Source organism: Leptopilina heterotoma, unplaced genomic scaffold (genome assembly GCF_015476425.1).
Source record: "Leptopilina heterotoma isolate Lh14 unplaced genomic scaffold, ASM1547642v1 Lhet_162, whole genome shotgun sequence".
In the NCBI taxonomy this organism is placed as follows: domain Eukaryota; kingdom Metazoa; phylum Arthropoda; class Insecta; order Hymenoptera; family Figitidae; genus Leptopilina; species Leptopilina heterotoma.
The window spans coordinates 287,981-312,628 of record NW_025110878.1 but is presented as its reverse complement, the minus strand read 5'-3'; the positions used below and the strand labels follow the sequence as shown (position 1 = coordinate 312,628).

The following is a 24,648-nucleotide window of genomic DNA, read 5'->3' as shown; positions in this document are numbered from 1 at the left end:
ATTATTTCTAAAAATACGTATGAAGCGCATGCGTCAACAGCCATCTTTAATTTCTCTTTCTTCCGGTTTCTGTTTTCCGGTGAGTTCAGTGTTTTAGTTGTTTCTTAATATTCATCAGTTTTCCATAAAAATCCGTAAAATCTACGGAAATCCTAGAAATTATAAATAAAATATACCCCGCAAATAACTTCTACGTAAAATTACTTAGTTAATTTATATATATTAAAGCAGTAAATATCAAAATATATTTATTTCATTTTGCATAACCTAAAAATTTAGACAATTTACAGCTTGCAGGCAAACATTGAATTTAATTTATTTGTTATTTATTTTTACAGTAATCAATAGTGCGTGAAAAATGGCCAAGTCCAAAAATCATACGAATCACAATCAAAGTAAGTATTATAAATTTTGTTGAAAATTCTAACCTTTACCAGCAAATTTTTGTTGTGTGTTTACATACTTGATTCTTCCACGTTTCTTTTAATGTTAATACATATTTAAACAAAAATAATTTATACTAGGTTATTAGAAATATAACTTGAAATTGATGGTTTGAAATACTAAAAATCTGCAACATTTAATTTAGCATTAAATTGTTTATAAAACCTAGAAATATCCATAATTTTTATATTTTAGTTTTCCTTTCTAAATTATTGCTGTTTTAGAGTATTTCAATTAGATTAATAAAAATTTTGTTGTAACTGTTTATTCTTGCTTAATAGTTTAATTGAAAATCGCATAATGTTTATTTTAAAATATTACTTTCAGACAGAAAAGCTCACCGCAATGGAATCAAGAAACCCAAACGTTATAGGCATGAATCCACCCTTGGTGTAAGTTTTTAATTTTTTTTTCATTTAGTTCGAAAATTAAAGATTTTTAACCCATTAATATTTGAGTCAATAGCATAAATTCTGATACAATTGATATTGTTTTTTGAAATTCGAGTTTCTACATTATAACTTGCAAAATGTTGAATTTATTTAGAAAACTTTTACAATGTAATTTAACGAAATTATTATTTTAAAACGACGACTATATTTAGAAAAATTAATTTCCAGATGGATTTGAAATTTTTGCGAAATCAACGATTCGCAAAGAAACACAATCTAAAGCCAAAAGCACAATTAAAAAGGGCAACAGAACGTAAAGCCTTACGTGAATCTAAGAAATGAATTTCTTTATAATTATTGTAATTTAATTTAATAAAAAAGATGAAAATCTAATTTCACTATCTAATTTATTTAATTTCTCTAAACTCAAAATCATTTCATTGTGGTACGAGTTTTTCTTTTTGAAAGAAACATCAATTTTGTCAACTTTTTTTGTAAGTTAATAAATATTGTGGATAAAATAATTAAAAGAATTTTTATTCGATAAATAAAGTGGGAGAATATTTTCATTAATATTTAAAATGTGTTAATTAACTGAATAAATTATGATAAATATTTTTAGTTGCGTAAAGTGTCACGAGCCAAGAATCGTTTCATTTTAAACAGAATTGTCTAGTCAAAATTTCTTCAGTTTGTGAAAAAAGGGAAAGCGTATTCTAATGAGAGCATAAGTGGAATTCAATATGGCAGCCACGGGAAGTGATGATAATTGTCAAGGAACGGAAAATATAAATCATTTTACAACACTTAAACACATATTAATTTTCAGTGGCAAAAGAAAATCGGGAAAAGATTATATCACGGATAAATTATTTGAAAGGTAATATTTTTATTTCAATGTAAAAGACATTTTTAAATTTTACTGAAAACTATTTATCTCTAACCTATTTTCTTTAATTTAATATAGTAAAGATGAATATATTTTTTTCTGGTCATGAATAATGTATTATAAATATTTCAAATTTAAGGACGTTTAGGGTAATGTCACCTTGAGTGGACCGCCTAAGCTTTTTTTCGAAAAAATTCTTTATGAAAGCAAATTAATCGGAGGTTTCTATTCCATGCTTTAGTTTAGATTCCTAGGTAAGTGTTTACACCATAATAGCTTTGTTTTATTTTTATTTGGAAAAAACAATTGACTTTAAAAAAATACCGTCAAATAGGGTAACTTCGGACGGTTTTCGATGTTTTTTATTAATATTTTTTATAATATAATATCTGGAAGTTTGACGTTCAGAATATATCATCCTTAGGGTCTTGTGTGTTGATATTTCTAGTTAACATTTTTTTATTTACCTCTGTTATTTTCTGTGAAGTAAAAAACAAGTGTCCGGAGTTAGCCTTCAAAGTGGGGTAACTTCGGACACCGTATAATTTTTTGTATAATTTAAAATTATTTTGGATAATTATATTATTTACGTATTTTTGTTTTAACAAGAAACTATTCTAAGGTTCTCAGACTATTTATTATAATTTTTTTAGAAAAACAAAAACTAATTAAATTCAATTAATGGTGCATTTGAAAAATGAACTTTTTTAAAATTTAGCGATTTTTAATATAATTTTTTGGACATAAGAATGTAATACAATTTGAGAATATAAACAATATATATATTTAAAGCTTTTAAACATTTAATAAAAGTAAAGTCTGACTCAATTTACTGTAATCAACACCAGAAGACGTGTATCTGACCATTACATTTTCTTAAATAAAAATAATTTACGAAATAATTTTCGAATTTAGGTTATTGAAATTAGTGTTAATTTTATGTCAAGACATAGTAGATTAAATTTTAAAAAAGAAATAGCTTTTACCTTACATATGTTCGCTTATAAAAATAAGTTTTTTCATAAAGTTCAATAACTTCCTAAAATCTCTTCTGACTAAATTAATTTTTTTCTTAAATTTTTTGATTATTTTTATTTCTCAACTGTCATATAATGTTCCTTGAATGTTTGGTAAAGCAATAGAAATTGGAAATCCTTATAAAAATTTTTAGGTAGAATGGAAATACAAAATATTTACAGAAATATACGAATGTCCGAAGTTAGCCTCCTGTCCGGAGTTAGCCTATTTGACGGTAGCTAATTTTTAAGGAATGAAAAAAGTGTAACCTTGAGTGGACCACTCCTAAAAAATTGTAAAAGTTATTCTATTTTCTTTAATTTATTTAATATTTCTGATATATTAAAACAAAATTTATGCTTATGCAGCTTCAGACCATGATTGTGTCGCAATGTTTACAAGTGAAACCACTTTTAATAATTTTGGCACATATTACATCAATATCACAAAAAATTAATAAAGAACATTAAACATAGTTTTAAACCAATTTATTTCCTTAAAAATGGTAAACTGACATTAAAAATATAAAAAACAGGCAGTCCTCTCATGGTTATAAACAGTGGTCCACTCATAGTGAAATACAACTTTTTATGGCAGCCACCACAATTTTTTTTGAGTCAAAATTATCACTTAATTAAACTAAGACAATCAATTTCAATGTCCAAAGTAGTAGGGAAAAAATAAGTTACCTTTTAAAACTTAAATTTTACACTACTTTTACACTTCTGAATCACTTTACTCATTGTAAGAGCGACTTCTTTTTTGGTTTGCATTCTTAAAAATGCGTTACATCAAACAATAACGTACATGTTTATCGCGGAACTTAATTTATTACGGTTTCTAGGTGCAGTGCTGCTATTCGTTTTATTTATTTCATAATTCCGCTGTCAGATAACTTAAAAGCTCAGGTGGTCCACTCAAAGTGGCGGTCCACTCAATGTGACATTACCCTATCCGAAGAAATCCAGACCTTTAAAAAAGAATTAATTATTATGTCTTAAATAATTAAAATATAAGTAGGGTGCTTCTGCACCAGTTTTTGCCACTAGTCAATATTTATTGTAATTATTTATATATATTTAAGTTAATTAATAATTAAATGAAAAAATGACCAAAACTGGAGCAGTGGCTACGAATGGTACAACTATCCTATTAATTGTAGTTTTTAGGAAAAGGAAAATTGTATCGCTTCTGTAGAATTTTTTAAAAATGATTCGATTTTAATATAAATATGGCTTATTTCTAGAGACACATATTTTATGCAAGTCGCATAATCGCATAATGTTCTCAAACTGAGCATAACTTCTGTATTTTGTAAATTATTAAGAATTCATACAAAATAAATGTGATTTGTGATCGCATCCAATTGCATAATTATACTTTCAGTGCATAATTTTTTTTCATTGTATAATTTAGCACTATTTGCATAATCATCGCATAATTGTTAATTTTTTGTTTAAAAATACTATAAAGTATCTTTTTTATGTTAACAAACTGAGTTTAGTTTCGTGTCGACTCGAAACTAAATTATTAATTTAGTTTCGAGTCGACACGAAACTAAACTAAAAAAATTAAATTTATTTCAGTGCAGATCGAAAACAAGTGTCTGAGAAACTCAATTATTTAGTTTTAATTAAAAAATCACAGCAAAAAACAAAATATTTAAAGTAATAATATTATTATAAATTTAATACTAGATATAAAGCAGTATAAAGAGACTTCAATAAAAGGTGGATTCCACGTCAGTTCAACATACTTTGGGATTTGGCTGTACTTTTGTAAATTCATTACATTTATAGTGATAAACAACTCCACCAAATATTTTTTCAAAATTTTGAAAATTACCAAAAATATGGCATTTTTAAAATTTTTGTCTTTTTTTGAAAATGCTATAACTTTAATTCTAATTAACCGATTTTGGATCTCAAAGGGATTCGGAGTAAAAAAATAAAACGTAACCATATTACGAACATATGGGGCAAAATTACTCAACTGCCCAGGTAAAAAAATGAATTTTCTCTAAACTTTGCTAAAATGTTACTATTATTAGTAGAAGTGTAAATATTAATTTTTTTTTGAATTTGATAAAATATTTTTTGAGTTATAGAGTTTCAAAATTTTGATTTTTTTGAAAATATCTTTTTTTCGATTTAATATATTGATAAGTAAAATTAATCAAATTTAAAGTATGAACAGTGATTTTTAAAGGGGGTTTCACGGGCTATAAGCTGGTGACCTTTTTTCAATGAGCCATGTAAAAATCAGAGTGGGACCATGAGAATTTTTGAGGAAAATAATAATTTATCATTATTTTACATATAAAATGATGATTTCTAATTAATTTCTTCAAAATGTTCCATGGTCCCACTGAAATTTTTACATGGCTCATATCACGGGGGTGACACTCTCGAGTTGAAACTAACCATACTGTTGACTGGTGACCACCGTGGCGCTGGCTGGTTAGTTGGCCGATATTGAGTAAAAATGCATTAGAAAAAAAGAAAAATTTATTTTACAATCAATAATATTAATTTAATGGTATTTATTTGTATATAATATTAATCCAGTATCTTTTTAGCATTTTTTATAATATTAAAAACTTAGAAAAAGCGTTTAATATTTTATTTATAATGAAAATTGTGCAACAATTCATGGCGGGAAATTTAAATTAATAAAATTATAATTATTTTTTATTATTTTAATTATTGCTACTGACTATTTTTAATAATATTTTACAGTATAAATAAAAATTTGCATACTTTGGAAATTGATAAATAATTAAAATGCATATATATATGCATTTATTTTTTTATTTATTTATTATTTATTTATTTTATTTATTTTATTTATTTACTTTTTTATTTATTTTTTATTAATTGCTATAGCAATTAATGATCGCACCACTGATATAAACAAAATTGTCCAAAGAACCACCCCTGTCCGTCTTTCCCAGAAAGTAGTCAGCTTAGTGGTTTGCACTTTAATGTGCAAAAAAGTTCCTCGAGATGGCGCAGTACTCACTACTCGTCAGCAATATTCGTTACCTCATTCATTATTGTATTTGTTGTGTTGAAATCGGTTAGAAATCTCAACTAAATTTTATAAAAAAATGTGAAAGTAAAAAAAGTATTAACATTAAAAACTATTTTAATGTTGTAAAAAGAGCATATTGTTTAAAAAGTGAAAATGTTTTTAATCAGTAGCCGGCAAAGCTTGCCTTAGTTTAAAAATTTTTAAAAAAGTTTAAAACTTTTAAATTTTTATTTAGGGTCAAAATAAGTGAAACCGGCCACTTGAAAAATTTTTATCTCCAATATTCAAGTTATCTATGATTTTTAGTAGATATATGAGTACACTTTTTCCCCCTAAAATATTTTTCAAAAAAAAATTTTATTTTTGAAGTAATTAGGTATTGAAGTTTTAGGTCATTTTATTTTCATTTTATTATTACTTTGAAACAAATAAAGATAATTAAGTAATTTTTTTTTAAATTAAAGCTTAAAGTCTATACTTTAAAGATGAAATAAAGCGATTGCTAAAAAATGAAAATTTATAATTGTTATTAACAATTCTTTTAAACAATTGCAAATTGAAGAATGTTCTCAATGTTTTTGAAAGATTAAATTACCATATATTGATGCGCAAAACTATAAGGATTCATTTAAAAAAAAGAAAAATGAGTAACTTCCAATATTATAGAAATTATGTAAATTTTGCTGACAAAATGCAATAGCAAAAATTGACTCAAGTTCCTGGAAAAAGATAAAATTGCAAACGAATAAATAAGATCTTCTTTTGTTTTGTTAGAAACTTCACGCTTTCAAGCGGATTTTTAAGATTAAAAATCGATTTTGGCCTGCATTTTGGCAGAAAAATCTACACAATTTCTATAATATTGGAGGTTACTCATTTTTCTTTTTTTTAAATGAATCCTTATAGTTTTGCGCATCAATATATCGTAATTTAATCTTTCAAAAACATTGAGAACATTCTTCAATTTGCAATTGTTTAAAAGAATTGTTAATAACAATTATAAATTTTCATTTTTTAGCAATCGCTTTATTTCATCTTTAAAGTATAGACTTTAAGCTTTAATTTAAAAAAAAATTACTTAATTATCTTTATTTGTTTCAAAGTAATAATAAAATGAAAATAAAATGACCTAAAACTTCAATACCTGATTACTTCAAAAATAAAAATTTTTTTTGAAAAATATTTTAGGGGGAAAAAGTGTACTCATATATCTACTAAAAATCATAGATAACTTGAAAATTGGAGATAAAAATTTTTCAAGTGGCCGGTTTCACTTATTTTGACCCTTTAATATTATATTTTTTATTCATTGTATACGTTCATGTTTGTTTTTGTCTTGAGTAAAATTTCATCTCAAATAATAAATAAAAAAATGGATTAAAGTTAACCCTCCGTCACACACCTAGGGAGGGATTCCCTCTACGGTTTCAGTATTTTTTAAATAACTTTTGTTTTCCTCATTGCAAAATAAAATCAGTTTCTATACCTTTCGACAATTTACTCCTCAACACATTTCTAAAAAAACATTTAGTTTAAACATAATTAATATTTAATTATGAAGCTTCAAAGCCAGAAGAAACTCGAAAAAGTGAGGTTATGTTAAATAAAAAATCAAGTTCTAAAAACATTTTTTGTTCCACTGTTGGTTGATGACAAAATTATATTATAAATATAATTAAAATAAATTGTTTAATGATTTTTTTGCTTATTTGTTAATGTTACATTATTTTTACATGTCGAGTGGAATTTCTTGGAAGATGTGCATTCGTGTAATTAATTTTTATTTTTGAGACCGAAAATTAATTTGATTAATTTTATAATTTAGAATAATTTACTACATATTTGTAAGTTTGTGTTAAAACTAAATTTTTGTTGATTCCTTTGTTTATGTTGTAATGTTGCTTATTTTACAATGTGGTGAGCGATTCCCTCTGAACGTGTGTAAGGTCGGAATATTTTCTCATGTGTGTGACGGAGGGTTAATGCTATTTATATTATCTAAATTTGTTTTCTTTATTTTAAATATACTATTTATCTATGACTTTCCTTTAACTTTTATTATAAATCAGTTTATCTGATAATTTAAACGATTTAAACGAAAGTCATCAGTTTATTGTACAACACATTTATGTATTTTCATACTAATTATTCAATTGTTCTATCATCTTTTATGAGTTAAAAATACAATATTATTTCTTATCGTGTATTTTTAACATCACTAACAACAAGATTTCATTATAAAAACAAATAATTTATTCGTTTCTATGATATTTTTCTATTGCTTTAGTGAATTTTGAGCGAGTGTTGAGAACAGCGCCATCACGTGTTACTTTTTGGCACATGAAAACGCAAACCACTAAGCTGACATATTTTTCCTTCAAAATACATAGGAGTCGGACTGGGGTGAAAGAACTGAACCGTGCTACACGTGCTTCTTGTAACCTAGAAATGTTGGATCCAAGAAGACTAGAGACCAGGGATGGGTACGTAACATACTTCATGTATGTTACCTGGGTTTGTTACTGTATGTTACCTAGTATGTTACGTCCTTACATTGTTACATCCATGTATTTTTCGAGAGTGGGGGGTAACATACGTATGTTACCTCATGTAACATACATGTAACATACGTAGAAAACCTCGAGTTACGCGTAACTGCGCAACCCTGCTAGAGACAGGAGGGATAACTCGGGTAGTGGGGATGGCTTGGTAGATGAGGACAATGGGGGAAGTAGTAATATAGAAATGTAGTTAGTGCAGAAACGCAAAATAGGTTACTGCGCAAGTAGTGGAAAAAGATGAGAGAGAATAGCAGACGTCAAAACATAGAAATGTCATATATTATATTATGAAGAGGTTATTTTAACGATTATTATTCTTTGACTTTGAAATTCATCGTCATAATAAGGTAGTAAACTGAAAGAAATTTGATAAATTGCAATCCCAAACTAATGTCGAAAAAATATTAGAAATTATTAATAATTGTATTGATAAAAGTTGGATGTTTATTTCATAACCTCAAAAAAACCTTGGTTTGTATTCATATTATATTGATAGAAGGTGGACGTTTATTTCATAACTTTAAAAAATAACCTTGGAAAATTAGTTGTAATACGTAGTAGGTAATTAAAAACAACTTAAATTGTTTTCATAAAAACTTTGCGGTAAACACAATATCACACAATGACAATGTGCAGCACGTGGAAAAAGATTTCTTTTAGCGCGTGTTTGAATCTGAATCGTTTGAATAATCAGCGTGCGCAGAAACCTAATTTTGGTCTATTGCACAAACTACATTTTCAACTATCCGCCTCCATTGCCCTCACATTTTCTGCCACCGCTCTCTACAGGAATACATCGAAGTTACTCCTCCTGTCTCTAGTCTTCTTGGTTGGATCACTTTGACGTCAGGTTACGGTCGCTGCGCATGACAGTAGTGACGTGATCACACACATAGGTGTGTAACAGTAGTGGCACGGATTACTACTTTTACAAGTAAAAAGTTTGTTCTGCAATAGTAAAAGTTGCTTCTTGCAGAAGCAATCTTTATTTTCCGCAGTATTAATTATTAGAATTTCTACAAGTAATATTTACAACATATCGAATGTAAAAAGTAATACAAAATTTAATAAAATTTACAATGACGATGTAAAAATTAAAATTCTTAAAGCAATTTTTAAACGTGACTACTGTAATAATTACTATTAGTAATTTTTACTACCAGAAATAGTAATTTTTACTTCATGCGAAGTACATTTTACTATGAATAGTAATTTTTAATATAAAAGTAGAATTATTACTATTCCATAGGAACTTTTACTAGAAACTCAGCACCATTTTTCTCCGTGTACTATTCTGTAGGGACCGCACTAAAGGAGCAATCAGACCTCTGCAGGCTGCCTGCCTGCGCAGGCAGAAGATCGTTCACACCTCACACTGAGAGAAAAGAGGGAACACTGCGGTACATTTGGAGGTTGTGTGTGGCAATATAACGTTGGTTCTACTGCGTACTCTAAAAGGGGCTTGTAACGCGCCCCCGAGGGCGCGCTGCTGACTCTTTTCTCGGACCCCACGAGTCAAGTCAACAGCACACTCGCGAAAAAGTCAGCAGCGCGCTCTCGGGGGCGCATTACACGCCCCTTTAGAGAACGCAGTAGAACCAACTGTATATTGCCATACACAACCTCCAAATGTACCGCAGTGTTCCCTCTTTTCTCTCAGTGCACTTTTCTCGTTGAAAAATGAGGGAAGATTTAAATATCTATTAAAATTCAAATCTTCCCTCATTTTTCAACGGGAAAAGTGAGGTGTGAACGATCTTCTGCCTGCGCAGGCAGGCAGTCTGCAGAGGTCTGAATGCTCCTTAAGAATGCGTCTGATGCGGGAAAACGTATAAGGTGGGATATAAAATGTATGTCTTTAATTGCAGGACCACTATAAATGAGCATCTTAAGCGAGAAATCGTATTAAACGGGATCATATTAACCGGGTTCTACTGTATATTGAAATTAAGAATTTGACCTTGACTTTCAAAGTCAAATTGACAGAAAACAACTTTTTTCACAACCAGCTTATAGCCCGTGAAAACCCCTTTAAAAATCACTATTGATACTTTAAATTTGATTAATTTTACTTATCAATATATTAAATCGAAAAAAAAATATTTTCAAAAAAATCAAAATTTTGAAACTCTATAACTCAAAAAATATTTTATCAAATTAAAAAAAAATTAATCTTTACACTTCTACTAACAACAGTAACATTTTAGCAAGGTTTAGAGAAAATTCATTTTTTTACCTGGGCAGTTGAGGAATTTTGCCCCATATGTTCGTAATATATGGTTACGTTTTATTTTTTTACTCCGAATCCCTTTGAGATCCCAAGATCAAACTTACAGGACATGTAAAGCACATTTGACCTAACATTTAGTAAAATTTTGAACAAAATCGAAGATGATGCTTTTTCAAAAACGGATTTTTAATTTTTCAAAATTTAAAAAAAAAAAAAATTTTGAAATTTTTTTTTATATTAATCTTAACTTAAAATATACTTAAAACCAAAAAAATCCTTTTTTTAAAATTCAAAATCGGTTAATTAGAACCAAAGTTATATCACTTTCAAAAAAAAGACAAAAATTTTAAAAATTTCCATATTTTTGGTAATTTTCAAAATTTTGAAAAAATATTTGGTGGAGTTGTTTATCACTATAAAAGTAATAAATTTACAAAATTACAGCCATATCCCAACAAGTCATGAAAATAAGTGTGTTGAACTGACGTGGAATCCACCAGAAAATAAAGTGGAAAAAGTAAATTTAACTTTCATCAATAAGGTAAAGGTCCCTATTATGGGACGCGGTTTATAGTGTTGCCGCGATAATGGCGAGAGGCGAGACGAGACGAGAGAACTTTGACTCGAGACGAGACGAGACAGTATTTTTTTAATTATCGCTAAAACGATACAAGACGAGAGAGGTGTCACGAGAGACGAGAATTCTCGACGAGAATTACGAGAATTCTCGATGAGAATTTTTTTTAAATTGCAAAGTTTTATTCTGAAAATATATAGTTACGGTTAACATATATATATAAAATATGATAGATATATGTATACTAAAATCTTTTATTGTTTACGTTGCATTTAATAGTCTTTTTAAACAAAATATAAGAAATTATAAATATTTTATATAAATTATATTTTTTTTATACATAATATTTAGTAAATAAATTCTTTCTTAACTAAAAGTTGAAATTTAATTCATTTTTCAGTGTTTTTTTTAATGAGCAATATTTAACGGAAAAATAAATTTAAAAAAATTGTGAAAAAAAAATTTGGGTTTGGATCATAAATTCAGTTTTTTTGCTTATTTTTAAATATTATTGTGAAAATGGGTTCTATATTTAGCTAAAAAAGTTAGCAACTTTTATATTTATCTTTTTAAAAATTATTTGATTTGAATCAAATAAGAAAATATAGCTAAAATTTTAAACCAGACTAATACCTGAGAGACTACCAAGTCTCACCTTAATCGTCAAGTCATTTTTTCGTAATGTGCGAACAAAATTTTACAGACATATATGTATATCTAAGATAAATATTAACATTAAAAAAAATTAACACGTCAAATTTTTTACAATACTATACTTCTATAAAGAAAGCTGAAAAAGACGAGAGAAAACTAGAATGTGTAGCATTCTCGACGCTCGAGACGAGACGAGACGATAATGTGTAGCATTCTCGACACTCGAGACGAGACGAGACGAGACGATAATATGTAATATTTTCGAAACACGAGACGAGACGATAAATTGCCCTATAATAACGAGACAAGACGAGACAGTTAAAATTATCGCCTCGTCTCGTATCGCGGCAACACTAGCGGTTTAAGCTAAACTAAATTTCTATGATAAATTTCTTGGAATCAGGAGTGTTAATATGAATAATTAGGGTATAGATTGAAAGATTTATATGTTATGAATAATATTTAGACCCTAAAATGGTTATTTTTCTTGAAATAAAAATAATATTAATTAAATTTTGAAACTCTGCACTGCACTAATTATGGGACTATGTAACGGGTATGTACGGGTGTCCCAAAATGAATGTTCCTAATATGAGACATTTATTTAACCCTTAAACCGCACACTTCCGAATCCATCCTTAAACCGCACACTGGGTGTGCGACACCAGGGGACTTTAAAGTGTGTTTTTCAATCTGGAAAAGGATATTATGGTTCAGAAAAATTCTCTTATGTAGCTCAGTACATCTATTTTGAAGGAAAATAAGTTTCATAATGATTTATTTAATCTTAATAATTAAAAAAATGTTTTTTAAAACTATTGAAATCACCTTAAACCGAAAACTGGGTATCAGCCACCCAGAAATTTTTCGCTGTTAATTTCATAAAGTTATCAAATACACAAAGACACTTGGGAGACTAATGTCCCTCACGGAACATAAAGTTAAGTACAAAATGTGTTATTCAATAGCGAAATATGTTCAATTTTTACGACTTTAAACGAAATATTAGAGTAAAAAGCTAGAATATGGGTGTCGCACACCCAGGGTGCGGTTTAAGGGTTAATTCAATAAGTAATTAGAATTCTATTGACTTATCCTAATAATTTGAATATTAATTAAAAAGAATAAAATACAATAAACGAATTCTGGTTTAATAAATAATTATAAAACTAATTTTTCTGGTAGAAAATTAATGTGAAAATACTGAAAATATTTGAGGTTATGTTTGCTGTGTGTCTCATAATAGGGACATGCAAATAATAAGTGTACCTAATGTGGGACTGTAGTCTGACGGAAAACCTGGCCTACCTTAATTTAAAAACTAAAATGCAATTAAACATTTCTTATTAAATTAAATGCTATACATAAATAATTATTCTTATAACGTGTAGAATTTTTTGAAGTAAGTAGAAATTTCTTATGACCAATTTTAATTGCATTTATTTTATTTTTTGTAATACTGTCTCATAATAGGGCCAAAATTGTAAATTGTCCCATAATTGGGACCTTTACCTTATTAAATATTGAAATCACGAACATGCCCTACTAAAAATAAAATCAGGAATGGTCAGACAAATGGTCAGGCCGCCTGACCACTTTAATCCAGTTTTCTTACGATTCTGGATGGATCTCGTCAGAAATCTATCACAACTGATCAGGAGGAAGTTTAAAGTGGTCACAAGTTTGCTACTATCCCCTCATCTTTGTTGACCCCGCCCATAATTGGTGACTATTTGAGACCATTTGTATCTCATTTTTGACCATATTTTTAAGCCACTTCTGTTTTATTTATTTAAACAATATGCAAAAAGTTGCAACAAATTAATTTTAAAAAATATATTTTATTAATTAATGTCAGTTTGTTTACATACGGAACAACTGGAAACTAATTTCCGGAATTAAATTAAAATTTGGACCCTACGGGGATCGAACCCCGACGCATGACCTAACCTAGTGCCTAAACTAACTGCCCTAACGACTGCGACTACCGAACCGACTTACATATTTCTGGATTCAATTGTCTATATAAAGAGCAACTGTAAAATAGTAAAATTCAATTACCAATATTATCAATAAATCAGAATAAACCAGTGCTGCCAGACCAGGAAAATCAAAATTCTTCAAACTTCTAAAACTTTTCTTCAAAAATCTTCAAAACCTTATGAAAAAAATCTTCAAAAAAATCTCCAAATTTTAAAAAACTTAGAATCAAGAATATTATGAAATTATATAATTATTATAACTAATATTTGATCTGAAAGGATTTGCATTAGATCATAGAATATGTTTCAACCAAACAAAATTTATTCTCTGATGGTAAATTGTATTCTGCTGCAAGAGACTGTTCTTACGTATATCAGGGTGAGATACCATGTGAGCAGAATACGTCTACCGAAAGCAGAAAATCATGAGAGTGAAAAGAACAACAATATCTACCTATCTTTTTTGCACTCATGGTTTTCTGCTTTCGTTGCAAATATAGCGAACATTTATGCATTTACGGTTTAGTCACAAAACACTACCAAATGGTAACAATTTACATTCATCTCTCACCATTCTAGTGTTATTTAAAAAAGAAATTAATAAAACTTACTTCTTAAAAAAAAATCTTCAAATTTTAAAAAAATTTCTTCAAATTCTTCAAATTTCTCAAAACTACAAATTATTCTTCAAATTTGAAGAAAAATCTCCCAATCTGGCAGCACTGGAATAAACTGTTAAATAATTTTTATTAATTAATTATATTTCAATTTAGTCATAATAGGTTATGTGAATTAATAAAAATTAACATTATTAATTGAATCAATAATAAATTAAGTCTTAACTTTACAATTTGGAATGTTTCATAAACTATAATACGAATACAGATTAATAATAATTATTATTATATCTGCATTTAAAATGAATTTAGTATTTAATATTAATTTAATTTAACATTATAATTTATAATAATAATGAATTATTAATGCAATATTGAAATTTTTATAAATTTTAAATTTAAATTATTAATAATCATTATAGTAAGAAAATTTTCTATTAATGATTAATAATAATAATTTAAATATAACTGTATTTCAATTATAATGCAAATACTTCTCATAATAAGTACTGACTGGTATAGTAAATTACTAATATTATCAAACAAAATTTATTATTAACTAACTATATTAAATAATTACAAGTAAATATATATATATATTAAATTAATATATTATAAATATACATTAAATAAATATATTAAATAATGTTAAAAGAATAGACCGAATGTTTTGATTTATTTACCTACTTTTGCTGTATAATTAATTCAATAATTATACCAATTTGAAAAATGAGAACTTTTGTTAAGTTAAAAGAACAATTTTTATAATAGAATAATGTATTCTGAAATGTAAAAAATAAATTTGAAAGATTTTATATGTATATATAAATTTTCATGAGACTTTACCAAAATTAGAAAGATGTACCAAAATTTTTATAGGTTATGTGTTCACACATTTCAGAAATAGTCAAGAATTTCAGAAATGGTCAGGAATTTCAGAAATGGTCACAGTTTCGAAAATGGTGGGAGTAAAGTGGGAGGAGCTTGGAAAGTATTTGGTTAGGAATGGTGAGAAACGTTCGAAAACGTCAGAAGTGGTGAGACTGTTCAGGAATGTTCAGAAATTCTGACCATTCATGACGATTCCTGATTTTATTTTTAGTAGGGTGGAGTAGTATAAGGAGACCGAACGCCACTCACGCAAAGTGGCCGCACTTTTCATTACCGTGTTTCCTCTGGGCTCACTTACATCGATAGAAGCGCCCCCAACGGGGAAAAATGTCACCAATAATCGTCTGCTAATTGTTATTGTACAGTGCAGTTGGTATTTTTATAGGTTAGTGTTGTTTGGAAATAGTTGACAATTATCATTAATAATTATCTTATAATTATAATATATTATTATTTATTCAATATTAATTTTGAAAGTGCTCGGTTGGAAGTGAAAAGAGATAAATAAGTAAGTATATGTGAGAATTGTTGCGATTAATATTGTTTATATACATAACTTAATTGTTACTAAAATTCCCTCTATAATTAAGAGAGAAGAATTGCAATTTTTCACTACACAGACAGCAGCAGGCATTTTCACTCACAATTTATTTTTTACATGCTTCATTGAACTAACAATCACTTTTATAAACAAAATTAGAGGTTATGTCATGTCTTATTTTGTTTTTAAATATAATGATCTTCTCCTCCGCGAGAGGCTCTTCTATCGATGTAAGTGAGCCTAGAGGAATCACTGTTATGAAAAATGCGGCCACGTTTGACGCGGATTCATCACGGGCGTTCGGTCCCCAGATAACAAAATGCGCGTTGTGTGCTACTAATATCATCTGCACGCGTGCCGATTTATCCGCACTATGCGCGTTCACTGGACCACTCAGATGCGTCATCATATGCGATCCATAACTGTCGCATATTGTGATGGGCACATGCGTGACGGTATAATGCGAATAAATTATATTTATACTTCAGCCTTATTTGAATTAAATAAAAAGAAAAGATTATTGACATTAGTAATTTTTTTTAAATTAAAATGTTATTTATAAAAACGATTTTAATTTAATATTTCAGTACAATTTTGGAATTGAAATTGTTAAAAACTTCCAAATTCTTTTTTTGAGGTTATATCTAATACAACAAAAATATATATGTACTTTAAACAAATTAAATTTAACTTTCTTATTTTGCTGCAGTACTAAAAATTAAATCCACAATAATTCCTCACAATAATATCGCAATAAAAAACAATAAAAAATGAAATCACAATAAAAACTTATTTTGATAACACACCACAAACAATGCTGTCGCCATTATAAAATGTGTGATTGCCGATACGGGTGGTTGCGCATCATTAATTGCGTGCGTATTAAGTGCAGTTCACTGCACACGCATTCACAGCATTCGCACTGTGGATGGTAAAATGCGTATGGATTGACTCTTCTAGCGAGTCGCACTTGTGAACGGAACATGCTTATCATTTTGTATCACAGGCGCTTACGAAATGCAGTTCACAACACTCGCATTATTACCAGCGTCACAGACGATAGTAAGATGCGTATATGAACCGACTCATCTGGTAAGTCGCAGTTAGTGCAAGAAACATGCGTTTAAATGCGACGCACGATTGTTATCTGGGTCTCCTTAAGTCCAACGCACAATAGGTTCGCGAAAGTCGTTCGCGAACGAGACGCATGAGATAGACAAGGACACAAATATATCTCAGTCCTTTTCTAACTCATGCTTTGCGTTCGCGAACGACTTTCGCGAACCTATTGTGCTTAGGCCTTTATACTACTCCATGCTCAGAGTAGAGCACAGCTTTTTGAGAGCAGAGTAAACTATACTCCAGGGAGTAAGACTAAGGAGACTGAACTGACTGTGTGAAGTCTCTCAAAAATGAAACCTTTTTCTGTAGGGGAACTATACTCGCAGAATGACAAAACTTATGCTCCGCGCGCATGCGCAGTACATGCGCATATTGCTCTCTCTCTTTATATCGTAAAATATAAGCAAGTGAGAGAACAAAAACTTATCAATAGGTTATGGTTATGTTTTGACATATGATTCTTAAAATAAAATTTCAAAATTATGGTTTGTTGCATACCAGGATGCAAAACATCATATTACAATGATCGACAAACGAATAAATTAACTTATTGATAACTTTTATGTGACATTTAAAGCTGTTTATTTATAAAGTATATAATTAAAGTAAATTACAAATTCGTAAATATTATTTATTTAGGAATTGTTCAATTGTTTCCACAAAGAATAAAACACTTTGTAGTTTATATACCAAAAAAATTGATTCTGAACATTTATAAATATTTTATTATATTATTAATATATTACTTATCACTGAAAAATATACACTCTTTAGTATATATTTTTGTATGCACATTTATATTTATTAAATTAATTTTTTTTCAATTTACTAATAGTTATTATTAATAATATTTCCTGAAACGCACAACATTCACAAATATTAAACATAACCTTCTCAACTTGTAGCTTATAATAATTTTCTCAGTCGCATCTGAGTTACTGAGAAAGACAGAGACAAATATACTCTCTAAATTTGAATCAGCGAAAAGTCGCTGATTCACCAGCCCAGAGTATGCAGCTGATTAAACAGCGTATATACGCTGGAAAATCAGTGCATATACGCTGTTTCATCAGTGTATATACGCTATTTCATCAGCTGCATACTCTGGGCTGGTGAATCAGCGACTTTTCGCTGATTCAAATTTAGAGAGTATTGCATGTGCGCATGCGCGAAAACCATAATTTTCAGTCTTACGTATAGTTTCAATGCGACGAATGGTTTCACTTCCATAGCATTAGTTCAGTCTCCTTAGTCTTACTCCCTGCTATACTCCTACACCGAGCAAGATCGCTCTCGGAGCAGATAACCGAATTCGCTATTCGTGTCGAATTGCGTGGACCATGTTCAAATAAGTGGGGTTTCAGTGTATTTCGTTTTTTTAGTAATTTTTTTACTGACACTAAATATTTAATTTTATCGGACTTTAGTTTTGAATTGACACTAAATTAAATTGAACGTAAATTTTGAATTTAGTTTCGTTTCAGAATCGGTCCCTGACAATAATATAAAATGCGTTAAAAAAGAATGTTACATTTTACTTAATTATAAAAATAACTTTATGCACGGGAAAAAAATTTTACTTGGAGCAACTACAATTTTCATTATATTAGTGAATTTTTTATTCATTCAGTTAAAACTTTCGCTATTCTAGAGAAACTTAAATGAAATTTTCTTAACTAAGAATGTAACAATTTTTCAAAATACACGATTGATGCCAAAGTTAAACTTCTATTATTGTTCCTTTAGTATTGTTGAATTTATCACTTGGTAAAATTATATTAGTATAAATAAGAAGTTATCAATCCTCCAAGTCAATCAATTGACTTGGAGGATTGATAACTTCTTATTTATACTAATATTGTTCATTTAATTGTTTTTAGGTTAAAAAATTATTTATTAACTATATATTAAAACCATTTAAAAATTATTATATACAAATTAAACCTAACCATGCGTCATTGCATAATTTTATTTTCATCGCATAATTATTGCATAATTTCAAAATTTTCATTGCAACAAAATGGTGTCTACTTATTTCCTTTAAAAAATGATTCTCTACAACATCAACGTTCAGATTTTCGAACAAGCACGCCGCGCCGTTTAGAAAAATATGCTTATTTGTTTACAAGAAAATTTTGACTTTTTTTAAACAAATAAGCATACATATTTTCAAAATGGCATGCTTGTTTAAAAATCAGAACGAATATTTTTTGATTGTCAATATTTTTTCAAGAAAATTGATAATTTTGTTTTCATGGGAAATGCTATCAATAATAGTTTTTATTATTTTAAATGTTAATTAATTATTTTTCTACAGGTAAATTTTTCTTGGATAAATCTTCTTAATAAATAGTGAAAATTCTGTATTTTTAGACTTGGTGGTGAAAAAAGTGTTATTGTTAAATTGTCCGGTCCGATAAAATCTCATTGGGCCAAATCATTAAATCTTGATTTAAATCAGTTACTTGGAGATGGGCCATTCAAGGAAAAATACAGACTTGAAATGGTAAAATGGGGAGAAGATACTAGAAAAAAAGATTATGGATACTTTTGTCGAGCTGCTATTGAAATGTACAATGGTAAGTTATGGAAATTAAGGAGGTTGTTGCATGAAACAACAAATGTTGATGAAAAGTATATAAAAAAAGGTTACTTTATACTGATCGCACCGTTGAATAAATAATTGGCGAGAAAGTCACAAAAATCATGCATTTTGGCAGCTAGCAGTTCTCACTCAATTTCAATAGAGTAGTAACACTGAATAACAAAAAAACGAGAAAAGCTACCATACCATGCGTTCTGCATAAGTCTGTCTCACTCCCACTCATAGCTTTTCTTAAGTTGAGTCTCCAATGTGAGAGAGGTGACGTGCGTGAAGTTGGCACAACAACCATATAATAATTAACTTTTCTGGTATGGAATCGTTTGGTCATCGTTTGGTCATGTTAGGAAACTAACTTTCAACGTTTGGATGCAATAAATAAAAAAGTTATTCAACTTTTAAATTTATAGTGCTAACTTCACATTTGCACAACAAAAGTTAATATATTTTTAAAATTTTAATGCCAATCGTTTGGTCATCGTTTGGATAAGATTGGAAACACCATTCAAGCGTTTGGACGATTCATAAAATAATTATAAAACATTTTAAAGATTTTTGTTCACAGCACACTGGAAATGTATAAAGTTGCGTAAAGGTACTGCCACAGCTCTCTGCTGCCTGCGCAGGCAGCTGAGATACAATGAGAGTAAGGGAGAAAGAAAATTCAAATTCATGCTTTTTCTCCCTCACTCTCATTGTATCTCAGCTGCCTGCGCAGGCAGCAGAGAGCTGTGGCAGTACCTTTAAAGGATCTGCGCATGGGCATTCTTAGCGCGAAATTTTGAAATCTTCTTGCATTACTCATAAAGATTATTATTGTTAGTTTTTAAATAAATTGTAGGTTATTATTATTACTATAACGATTTCATACTAGAAAAATAAAAAATAATAGTAATAATAATAACCTAAAATTTATTTAAAAACTAACAATAATAATCTTTATGAGTAATGCAAGAAGATTTCAAAATTTCGCGCTAAGAATGCCCATGCGCAGATCCTTTTACGCAACTTTATACATAAGGCTATTCAAGTTGGGTGGGGAGACATTTAAAAATGGATGCTTACTGGTGCACAAACAGTGCATTAAATTCAATTAAACTCAATAGGACTTAAGTTTTTCAACCATAACTTTTTAAAAATCATTTTTTAACCATAGTGTAATAAAAAATTATTCTATATTTAGTTGTCAGTCCCTTTTACTTATTTTTTTCATTGTTTGTGCACCAGCAAGCATCCATCTTTAAATGTTTCCCCACCCAACTTGAATAGCCTTATTTCCAGTGTGCTGTGAACAAAAATCTTTAAAATGTTTTATAATTATTTTATGAATCGTCCAAACGCTTGAATGGTGTTTCCAATCTTATCCAAACGATGACCAAACGATTGGCATTAAAATTTTAAAAATATATTAACTTTTGTTGTGCAAATGTGAAGTTAGCACTATAAATTTAAAAGTTGAATAACTTTTTTATTTATTGCATCCAAACGTAGAAAGTTAGTTTCCTAACATGACCAAACGATGACCAAACGATTCCATACCAGAAAAGTTAATTATTATATGGTTGTTGTGCCAACTTCACGCACGTAGAGAGGTGCGCATCGATGTTCATAGCTATAGATATACCACAGCATACTTTAGTTTTTAGTATACCTATAGCTATGAACATCGATGCGCACCTCTCTCACATTGGAGACTCAACTTTACGGTAGCAGTACAAAAGATCCAAAATAAAATGTCCAATAATTAGAAATTCCAAAGTACAAAAACTCCAATAATTAGAAAGTCCAAAATGTTCAAAAGGTCCAAAAAAAGTCTGAAAAAGGAAGTCTAAAATAATTTTATTTAAATAATAATTAATACATATTAATAATGATTTAATTCAAGCAGAAAACAAATATTTTATTCCGCTGAGCTGTCTTTTGTTTGACATGAAGTTGTTTCACAAAATTTTCCGTGCTGTTTACATCGTTTACATTCAAATTTTCGTGTTGTCAATTGGAATATATTTCGTTATTTTAAATTAAAAAATTTTTGTGTTATTTTTTTTCTAAAATGGATAACTTAGAAGCGGAAGTTATAATAATGGGAAAAACGCGTTATTTACATGTTGAGTGAGGAACTTACCGCGAAATTCTTTCCAAATTACAGAAGATAAAATTTTTATCATTGTTTCACGATATCAAATTTACATTGAAGAAGATCGACATTTGTCTTACATGGAAGCACTTGGACACTATCTACATTTTTGAAATTTTAATTAATTAACAAAACCTTTGTGCCTGCCCCTTACAAGTTATTTAAATATCTATTAAATTTCTGTTATTAAAAAAAACTTTAAAATCTTTCAACTCTTTTCAATATGCTTTTAAAAATATTTTTTTATTTATTGTCACAGTAAAAAGCAAACCAATTTGGATATTAAGTGATGCGAGAAGAAAAACTGATATTAAATGGTTTTTTGAAAATTATGGAAAAATTTGTAAATCCATTCGAATTAGCTGTCGTGAATCTGTTCGTGTTAAACGTGGTTGGACTTTTACACAAGGTAAAATAAATGCATCAATTTATTAAATAAAACTTATTTAAAACAAAAATATTTTCATAGGTATCGACGACATGGAGACAGAATGCGATTTAGATGATGTAGATAATTGGGATCTTCATTTACACAATGAAACTGAGGATATTGAAAGTATATTGGAACAAATTTTACAACTTATAGAGTAACTTTATTTAATCAAATTTGTGTCACACTAACAGGTATTTTAGGTCTAAAGTACATAAAATATCTATCACGTAAATATGTCAATGAGACCCCTCTATTAATTGTAGTTATTTATACAATTTCATTTCAAAGAAATGTTATAGAGCTGTGCAAAATAATTCGAACCGAACTGTTCGAATTTTTTCGCTTAGTTCGAATGTCGAAAATTCGACATTCGAGTTAGCCTAGTTCGAATGTCGAACCGAACCAAGTTTTGTTCGGTTTTTGAACGCTAAAATGTCCAATTCTAAAATTCGACATTTCAGTCGCATGTCGAATTTTCGACATTCGAGTCAGTCCAGTTCGAATGTCGAAAAACTGACATTCGAGTTAGCCTAGTTCGAATGTCGAATATTCGAGATTCGAAATTTCGGCGCTCCAAAACCGAACAAAACTCGGTTCGGTTCGAATTTTGCACAGCTCTAAAATGTAATTTTTATGTAACTAGCGCAGTCGACGGCCGCAAGCGGCCGTCTCCTTTACCGTTCTCTGCCATTTCTCAATTCAGTTCCCTGCCTAATTTTTAATTAATTACAATTTTTCTTTTTTCTTTGTGAATTTCATATACAATTAAACTTACACAAACATATAAGCGTAAGGCATATGAAACTGGCGAACGCTAAGCATTAAATAGGGAATTATCTTTAACTGTTCTACGCCATTTCTAAATTTAGTTTGCTGCCTAATTTGGAATTAATTCTAATAACTTTAATTTCATTACATTTAAATATAAGATTTAAACTCCTGCCCTATTATAATTATATTCTTTGTTACTATTATTAATAATTACTTATTATTTTCAATAATATTGATTTCAATTTATTTATTCTAATTTCTTTTTTAATAAACATAAATTGATAAATATATACCATTTGTCTAGTTTTAATTATCTGATACTGAATTAGAATGTATGTTCATTGTTATTAATAATATTAAAAAAAGTTTTTTGTTTATTTAATTTTCTTAATTACTTTTAATTAAAAAATGAATAAAAATAAATATTTATTTTTTATCAATTTCAAAAAAGGCTATCAACATTTTAAAAGTTAGCGCCAACAATTGGACAACCGCAGCTCCATCTGCAACATGCACTTTGCTTATGTAACGAGCGACGTTTATCTCGCTCTACTGATAATCGATAAATCGAATCTCGATATATCGATGAGATTTCTTTTAATTAATTTAAATATAAATTAATAATTTTAAGTAAAATGTTAATTCTAAATCGTGAGAGATGGCACAGCTTTTTAGATTTCGAATTATAAAACGAATCGTCTTTCAATTTATTAAATAGAATAAATATTGGAAAATATATACACAAAAACCTCTTTATCTGCTCCGAGAATTAACTCGTAAAATAAGCTATTATATTTCCCTAAAGTCTTCTTGGTATTTCCACTTAGGAATACTTCATATAAACAAAATCTAAATAAGTATCGAATATCTTTTCCTTTGACAAAGAAGTTTTGAAATACGCATTAATTCGGCAAAATGCGTTTCATTCCTTTATTCATAACTAATGTTAATAATTTGTTAATAATATGTGTAATCATATTCATAAATATAAGGTGCTTCTATACCTCCGGTGGATTGGTCAAGCAATCGGCTCGATGAATTTTCACGGTCGGAAAATGTACTTTCATGGCGGGTATTTTTGAATAAGTAAATGTTGAAAAGGTTTTTACTTGAAAATTTATTTAAAAAAATGATTTTATCATAGAAATTCTTTTGAAATTTATGTTAAAAAACATGTTTTATTTTAAAAGTTATCAAATTTTAATTCAAAATGTTTTAATTTTCCAAAGAAGTGTAAAAAGCCTAATGTTTTTGAAATGCTAGTACAGACGGTACAGACTGTTTGTTATGAATGTACATAACCTAGCGTTGTGTTGTCGTGCTTGTGATATTATTATTATATTCTAAATTTAATGATTTAATTATTATTATATTAAATAATAATGAACAGACAACACAACGCTAGGTTATGTACATTCATAACAAACAGTCTGTACCGTCTGTACTAGCATTTCAAAAACATTAGGCTTTTTACACTTCTTTGGAAAATTAAAACATTTTGAATTAAAATTTGATAACTTTTAAAATAAAACATGTTTTTTAACATAAATTTCAAAAGAATTTCTATGATAAAATCATTTTTTTAAATAAATTTTCAAGTAAAAACCTTTTCAACATTTACTTATTCAAAAATACCCGCCATGAAAGTACATTTTCCGACCGTGAAAATTCATCGAGCCGATTGCTTGACCAATCCACCGGAGGTATAGAAGCACCTTTAGTATTAAGACTAATCTCGAACCGAAAGGTTGCATT

The 24,648-nt window shown here is 28.6% G+C and overlaps 2 protein-coding genes across 2 annotated transcripts; both read left to right on the top strand.

Annotated features, from left to right (window-relative positions):
* The first annotated feature begins 85 nt into the window (after nucleotides 1-85).
* Nucleotides 86-1,229, top strand: LOC122498964 (60S ribosomal protein L29). The gene is made up of 4 exons (XM_043606978.1): nucleotides 86-230; nucleotides 339-395; nucleotides 772-836; nucleotides 1,065-1,229. The coding sequence occupies exons 2-4, from the start codon at nucleotides 359-361 to the stop codon at nucleotides 1,176-1,178; spliced, it is 216 nt and encodes a 71-aa protein (XP_043462913.1). The 5' UTR covers nucleotides 86-230; nucleotides 339-358; the 3' UTR covers nucleotides 1,179-1,229.
* Nucleotides 1,196-23,123, top strand: LOC122498963 (probable phosphomevalonate kinase). The gene is made up of 5 exons (XM_043606977.1): nucleotides 1,196-1,330; nucleotides 1,459-1,716; nucleotides 19,324-19,529; nucleotides 21,949-22,098; nucleotides 22,159-23,123. Exons 2-5 carry the CDS (start codon nucleotides 1,580-1,582, stop codon nucleotides 22,278-22,280), a joined length of 615 nt encoding a protein of 204 aa, XP_043462912.1. The 5' UTR covers nucleotides 1,196-1,330; nucleotides 1,459-1,579; the 3' UTR covers nucleotides 22,281-23,123.
* Nucleotides 23,124-24,648: the final 1,525 nt, after the last annotated feature.

What these genes read in the sequence shown, in the direction of transcription:
- LOC122498964 (XM_043606978.1), top strand. Translation starts at nt 359, where the DNA reads ATGGCCAAGTCCAAAAATCATACGAATCACAATCAAA. An exon ending in TCATACGAATCACAATCAAA is followed by an intron (nt 396 to 771) that starts GTAAGTATTATA and finishes TATTACTTTCAG; the next exon opens with ACAGAAAAGCTCACCGCAAT. An exon ending in GGCATGAATCCACCCTTGGT is followed by an intron (nt 837 to 1,064) that starts GTAAGTTTTTAA and finishes ATTAATTTCCAG; the next exon opens with ATGGATTTGAAATTTTTGCG.
- LOC122498963 (XM_043606977.1), top strand. Translation starts at nt 1,580, where the DNA reads ATGGCAGCCACGGGAAGTGATGATAATTGTCAAGGAACGGAAAATATA. An exon ending in ACGGATAAATTATTTGAAAG is followed by an intron (nt 1,717 to 19,323) that starts GTAATATTTTTA and finishes CTGTATTTTTAG; the next exon opens with ACTTGGTGGTGAAAAAAGTG. An exon ending in TGGTTGGACTTTTACACAAG is followed by an intron (nt 22,099 to 22,158) that starts GTAAAATAAATG and finishes ATATTTTCATAG; the next exon opens with GTATCGACGACATGGAGACA.